This window comes from Pteropus vampyrus, unplaced genomic scaffold (genome assembly GCF_000151845.1).
Source record: "Pteropus vampyrus isolate Shadow unplaced genomic scaffold, Pvam_2.0 Scaffold186, whole genome shotgun sequence".
NCBI lineage: Eukaryota > Metazoa > Chordata > Mammalia > Chiroptera > Pteropodidae > Pteropus > Pteropus vampyrus.
In genome coordinates, this window is record NW_011888967.1 from 976,418 (window position 1) to 983,971 (window position 7,554).

Below are 7,554 nucleotides of genomic sequence, written 5' to 3' on the forward strand. Positions count from 1 at the left end.
GTACAAAAATCAGTTTCTCTATTGAAACCCTACTCCTTCTTCCCCCCCGCCCCCGGAGATTAGAGGCTACCTGTAGCTATGGTGAGAGACTGTGGTCCTGCCCACCAGCCTGGGGCACAAGGCCATTCCTCTCACAGAAACGAGAAAGGATTGGGGGTGAGGAGTGGGGGTCCCTGGAAGCTGAGAAGATGCTTCAAAGTGAGCAACATGCTTGCTATATTTATCCTTGACAATGAAGGGGCTTCCCAGAGAACCAGTACTTTAGTTGAAAAACCATTAAATTTTTCCATGGAATATTTTTTCATTAAAAAAAAAAAAAAAAGGAATAAAGCATAAAGATACTTGAAAAGAAGATACAAATAAAAAATACCAGAGTCAACATTTAAAGCAGGTGGTGTCTTGATTAGAAAAGAAAGAAGAAAGAAGAGGAGGTTGGAAGAAAAAGAAAAGGGAAGAAGAGAGGAAGAAGAGGAAGAGAAAGAAGATGAGGGAAAAGATTTAAAAACAAAGTAATAAAAATATGATAAAGAAGTGGATATGGTTACTCTTCTATTTTAAAAGGAATCACCAACTATTAATGCTAAACTTCTCTACCTGACAAAATTTTCATACACTTGTATTTAATTACATTTATTTATGAGGAGAAAAATAATAGCTAGTTATTTAATACCAAAGTGTGTCAGTTTGAAAGGATGTCTTAGAAAGTTCCTCATCATTTAAAGTCCTAGGAATGTTTTGGAGGCGATTGCATCACCTCATAATGACTTCCCAGCCCTGTTACCCGGGATTGGCAAGAGTGGTTGGCTATTCTCTTAAAGCCTTTCAAAGGGCTCTAAGTTTTCTGCTGTGAGATCTGTTTTACATGCACACTTTTTTAACATGCCTTCCATCTACAAATTTCTGGAAAGCAAAGACCAGAAAATTATTTTCTTGGATTTTCCCTAAACAGCATTCGATATATATATTATCCTATACAAAATCAACACTCGGCAAAATGTTGGCCTGGTGGAATTGAAAAATAAAAGGTATTAAAAAGGAATTGACAACCCTTATCCTCTGCAACAGGGGCCCCAACCCTTTTTTTTCTTCTATAAAGGGACAGATAGTTAATATTTTAAGCTTTGAGTGCTATGTACAGTTCTCTTCCATTTTTGTCTTTTTTTTTATTATTATTATTAATAACCCTTTAGAACTGAAAGAACCATTTTTAGCTCTTGGGCTGGAATTAGCTATTATTTGCCAACCTCTGTTCTATAAAGTAAAGTGATCTGGGTTCTTTGTTTGGGAGTTTTCCACTTTGATGATAATACATATAATTAATAGGATAACTTAAAAATATGTAAATTAACTATAATATGTTAATACCTATGACCATTCAGATCTCTCTTAAGTCATTTATATATATAATGTAAAATGGAGTAAAATAGCAGCATCAGATTCAGTCTGTATTTCTAAAAGTAGTTTTAACCACCAATTTTAAAGCCAAAGACCGCCTGAAGGTAATGGTCTTTCAGCTTCAGGTGCTTTTGAATGAATAACAATGTCAGTTATAGACCAGGACTAACGTACGCTCCTCTCTTCAACCTCCTCCTCCTCTCTTTTTCTCTGGCCTTCCTTGTTTCTTCATCTTCTGGCTCAGGTATTGGATCATCCTCATTGATAACATCTCTGGTCCGTTTCCTCTTTGGTCTCAGGCTCTCTCTTCGGGGTAGTTTATCTTCCTCTTCCTCTTCTTCTTCACCTAAATACAACAATTAATACTTCAGTGAGCAATATCAGAAAGTGCTCTTTCCTGTTATCAAATGTAGCCTTACTTTTTAATTACACTGTCATACATCTATCTGACATCACAATTCAGCAATTCTCCACATCACGATAAGATGCACCATGCCACAGATATTTCATAGCCTGCTATTTAAGTACATTTATCTAGATTCTTATTTCTCTTTTGGTTCATCTACTCAAATATGTGAATGTGGATCCCTAAATTTTAATAATTTTTAGAATTCCAGTCTTCATTTACTTGGGTAACAAGATGACTTAGAGTTTAATATTACTCAATGACCTCTAAGACCAAGTTTAAAGGTTACCAATCACATAAGGGTTGACTGATTAACCACTGTGTTTACTACTACTTCTATCTTAGAACAAAGAACAGGAATGGCAATGAAAGGCTACATACTATAATTCTGAAGAAATTAATTTTACCCTTGAGATTCCTCTTAATTCAAATTATCTTCATTCTTGATTCCAAATATTTCTTTCTTCTTTTTCCTAAATACTTCTTTTCCTTTCTTAAATGAAATTGATAAATTGATAGTAAATACACTGGCTTGATCATTCTGTCCTTATGAATAGAAATATATATTTAAATTTGTAAACATAAACTTGTAAATATAAATTTAATGTAAAACTGAAAGAAATAATGTTATTTTATATTTTTTTCATCAACTAGCAATGCCTCAGATGTCCCTAACTTCTTAAGAAGCTTTCAGGTCAAGAGTAGAAAGAAAATTCAGTTCCTTCCTTCACAGCTGATAACACATAATCCTATTTCACTTTCATTTTTATGAAATTCTGATAAATTCTTAACTTCTGATGTTTAGAACCAACCACTATAAAAATCAAAGAGTTACCACTATCCTCTTATATAGAAGCTACTATGTGGAAAAATTCGTACTTCATTGGAAAACTATAAATTGTAGCGTACCTTTCTTTGTTATGTGATTCTGATTCTTGGAGACTATTTTGTAACTGTAAATTATAGAGAACTGCATAGCAATACAAAATAATTCTTGTCAGTAGACACATAATTATTTGTGTGAAGTAGTATTATATGTTAAACAAACTCTGTTCAGTGGAGAAATAAACTTTCCCAACCAAAAAAAAAAAAAAAAAAAACCCCACAAAACAGTTACATCTCCATTTGTACATCATTTCAATATCCTGATCTATAAATGTATCTGTTCTTTTTGGATTTGCCTTTGAATTGGTTGTAATGCCTCACCAGATTCCTCATTCATTAGTTAAATATGTTCATTTTTGCATATGTTTTTATGATTTTATCTTTTTTGAAAATTATTTTTCAATATTACTTATCTAAACTTTTTTATTGATATTTCAAATCATTGCCAACATTACTAAAGTTGACTAGAGAGAAATAGCAGGATAACTTTTCTAACTAGGTTTTGAAAACTATACTCTGTCATGAAAACCAAGAATAAGTTTTCATTTGTTAAATATTGTAGCAAATGTTGTGTGTTATTTGAACCCCATTCTGGCATTCTGAACCCCGTTCAGACTTTATTCCTTTATTAGCCACATTAGTCACTTATTATAGAAAGGACAGAGCATGATAAGGATTGAGAAACAATTTCGCCCATAAATAACTCAAGAACTCAAGCAGCCTCTTCATACTCTGCGTTTTTGTGTGTTTTGTATTAATAGTATTAAATGGTATTAAAGTTGCAGTTTTACCATGGATGAAAAGTGTACCATTATATTTATCTTTTACTACTTAGGAATAAAAATCTGTTCTTTAATACTTTAACTAGTTTCCAAATACTCAAATTCTAAAAAAAATAAATGTTTTGCAGTTGCCTGCTAAGTGCAGATTTGTATACAATATTATATTTAGGAATGGGCTCAATTCAGCATTGAAGGGTAGCAGAATATGCCAACTCAAAATATAACTGTTGGAGTTCAGAATATACAGCCCCAAAACATGCCACTTCGGTATATCCATTACTGAGCAGTAGACACTTAAAAAAAAGTAAAGGCAGGAAGAGGCTTTCGCTGAACTCCCCTTATCTGCCTAAAGACAGATTCCCCAATAGAATTCAATTGTCATAAATCCCCTCCCCAGGAGTTTCATACCCAAGGGAGGTTGACTCATATCACAGGAGAGACTAGATGTAGACACTGCATGCAGAAAAACTTTGTCACAAACTATCCTACCTCCCATCTATTTTTCTAAAGCCCCACTCACCTTTCCTAAAAATCATTTATTCTCTCTTAAAAGGCTTAGATCCCTCTTCCTTTTCCTTATTAAGACGGTATTTAAGTCTAAAGTCTAAGCCACCTTAGAGAGTTACTTATTTTTCCTGAGTATCTTCCATGTACACATGAGGTATACATGTCAATAAACTTCTATTTGTTTTTTTAATCTTGTTGAGCTGTCTTATCTGATAGGGGTCTCAGCTAAGAACTAAGAAGGCTAGAGGAAAAGTTATTTTTCCTCTCCTACAGTATTCAAGTCATAGTATCCAGGACCTGTGTGAGATTCTGGTATGTTTTCATACAGATTGAAGCAAATTTATGAAAACAATCGGTATACTGAACATTCAATATTATGCGGCAATATTATGCTCAGGCTATTAAATTGATAGTGTTAAGGTATCCTCTAACTGAACTTTTCTTGATATGTTGCTTTTACTTTCAGTTTTGGTAAATTCAAAGCTTTTGCTCACATAATGATTTTTCTCACATTCCAGCACATGAGTGATCTACATGCCTGGAACAGGATTTCAATCCAGGATCTTGAGCTGAATTTATACAAAGGAAAAACAATAGAGCAATTTGGACAAAATACCAATGAATTAAGTACAAAAGAATTTGCTTATTCATTTTAACTGAACCATTTGATCAGTTCAGTCAAAATGGCCAACCTATTCCACAGTAATAGACTCAGCCTTAGAGAAAAGCTTGTAGGAAAAATACTTTATTTAACAGAGAAAATAGTAGAGAAATAAAAAAAGCAAATTTTTTCTGGGCTACTATCTACTTGATGACAAGTAACTTATAAATTGGGTAGAATGTATGTCTACCAATTGAATGGAATCTACAGTAAAAGTTCTACTAGCTAGACTTGGTCTCTTTTGTGAGACCATTAAAAGTCATTCCCCAGGGGAACATATCCCAAGTGGGTCCATCCTCACTTACTTGAACTTTCCTCAGTATCATCTTCTTTTTCCTCCACTTGGATTTGTACTGTTGAAGAAAGAAAAAATATAGCAATCCTTTAAATGATGGCACAGTTGTCAGTAACTGGTTTTTACTTATTACTTTCATTATAAATTTCTTTTGTGCAGTTAATAAAAATATTTTTCAGTAAACTTGTCCAAATGAATACTTTTTATTAAAGATACACAGCTACAGCATTTTATATAACATTGTGCAAAGACTTCTCTGTTCACTGCCTTCAAAGATTTGCGAAACATATCAATTATAAGCCTGTCAACTCGATTTAAAATAACTTCAACCAAAATAAATTCCATATTGCAATAAGTAGACTTGGGGTCTGTTAGTTTATTTTATTCTATGATAAGTTGAATTGTTCGTAAAGTTATATCCACATGCACAAACAATTTGGTTATTACAGCCAAATTGACTTATTAAAATAGAGACTATTGTATTTTAACCAGCTATCTAGTGTCAAAGAGCCTTTCAAAAAAAATGCTTAAAAGCTGATATTTCCTATTTCAATTATTTCTACAGGTATTATATAGATATAGACTAAATTTTCCAATATATGATTTACCTTGACAATGTGGAGACAAGTGATATTACAGTTCTTTCTAAGACAAAGAACATTTCTTCTGTTTATCTCTCACTCAGACAGCATCTTGTTTTTAGTTTTGCTTCATATTTATAAAAGCATGTAAAGGTTTTATAAAATTTTTAATGTAAAGAAATTTGGGAAAATATATTAATTGACAGATATTTTCTCCTTGACAACTATTGTCCATTTATGACAGGTTTAGTCAGCCAGAGACAAAGCAACTTGGCATGGTATAAATTAGAGCAGACTATATCCTTAAAACCACAGTCTAGTAGCTTGCTTACAAAATATTAATTTTATCATATTTTTATTTAAGGTAGATAGGCATAAGTCAAAAAAAAAAAAAAGAAAAAAAGCAAAGATGACAAACAATGTTGCTGTGAACCCAGGAAACAGTCCCTGGTTTTGTTTTTGCTCGTGCACTGTCAGAAGTTATTATTCAAAACTTGACAGGCATGTTGAAAAGGCAACACATGCCAAGAGTTTAAATTCCATTCACAAAGAAGATTATTATAAAAGCTTTTTTTTTGCCTTTAAAAAGCATCTGCATAAAAATTTTTAGGATATGCAAAAATGTTATCCCTCAAGGTCAGCCACGGAATGTGAAAATGTTCTTTTGTGCATAGTGGACATATGCCTCTGTCACTGGCTGTAACTGGATCTGCACAGGACAAAGATCTTTATGTCACCACTGAGAGTTCTCAATAATGAAGGCAGACACTTCTAAGAAGATATTCTATATTCAACAATAATAGGTCACGGTCTTTTATTTGCAATTAATGCCACCACCAACCTTCTTCAGCTAAAGAAGAATTCCCTAGGAAGGCATTTTAATGCTATAAGATTAGCCTTGGAGCAGCATCTGATCAGCGTGTACAATATAGAAACAACTAAAGACAAACAGCAAAGGCCGATACACAGCATATTCTGCAACACACTAAGCCAAAGCAAAAATTCACATAAAAATATTATACTGATTTATGATAATCAACTCACTAGACATGATTAAATAAAGTTATTTAAATGAAATAGGAAAAAATACTAAATGAACAAAAACACAATAAAATCTAAAGGAAGGCTCATATATTAAATAAAAGCAGAATAATGAAATGTCCCAAGCCAAGGAGATGAGCAACAAATCAATTTCTTCTGATAATCAGGGTGAGAAAAAGCAGGGCTGGAGCCATGAATCATCTTCTCAGGTACAGGAAGGATAGTCATAAATGATCATTAAATAAAACCTAAAAATCCATAAGAAGAGATATCCCTGTGGCTACAAGTAATGAACAACAACAACAACAACAAAAAGCTATGGTTTCTAAGTGATATAATGAAGAATATTGCAGAAATAGCTTCTTCCCTCCTCTAAGCTGACTTTCCAACAGCGATTCTCATCTGTGCCCTGTGCATGATTATCTGCACATTCTCATTACTCAACGGAATTCCTTTGTCTGAGTGTTCAGTCAGGAGCCATCAACAGTCTTTTTTATATTTATTGGGATCATAATTGGCTTGTTCTTGATTCAAACCATCAGCAAAAGCATCATCAGCATCAAGAACTAAACAGCAGTGCTATGACCAGGAGATATAAGATTCCATCAAAAGCCTCAGACCAAACTTGATTGTAATAGAGTATTATTTGGCCTGAAAAGTAACTGTCAATGCTGGTCTGAATCTCTTGCAACTCAAAGCAATTCTAAAATACCAACCTAAGAAATCCCTCCAAGACAAAAAGCTTGTGCAAAAGAGTAACTGAGAACACTTAAATGGGAACTACAGACTGTCTTTTCATTCTCAGACAATTTTTGGCATGGCCTACAGCCATCCCTTCTTTCAGAAATCCCTAGTAGTTCATTCCCAATCATATGACCCCCTCATACCTTGGCTGCTTCCCAAAGCCTATTGATTATGTACTTTAAAAATAATCTCTCTCCTGGGGAGTGATGGGAAGACAGGGCAAAGAGAAAATGGGGAGATCTTGGCAAAATGTTGGA

At 33.5% G+C, this 7,554-nt stretch overlaps 1 protein-coding gene across 1 annotated transcript in view; it reads right to left on the reverse strand.

Moving 5' to 3' along the window:
• Positions 1–7,554, reverse strand: part of TMC1 (transmembrane channel like 1) — a 128,963-nt gene that overhangs the window by 92,893 nt on the left and 28,516 nt on the right. The window contains exons 2-3 of the mRNA XM_011371262.2: positions 4,942–4,989; positions 1,570–1,741 (exon numbers count right to left, since the gene is read on the reverse strand). Coding sequence (XP_011369564.1) covers positions 1,570–1,741; positions 4,942–4,989 — 220 coding nt within the window. The remainder of the gene's footprint in view (positions 1–1,569; positions 1,742–4,941; positions 4,990–7,554) is intronic.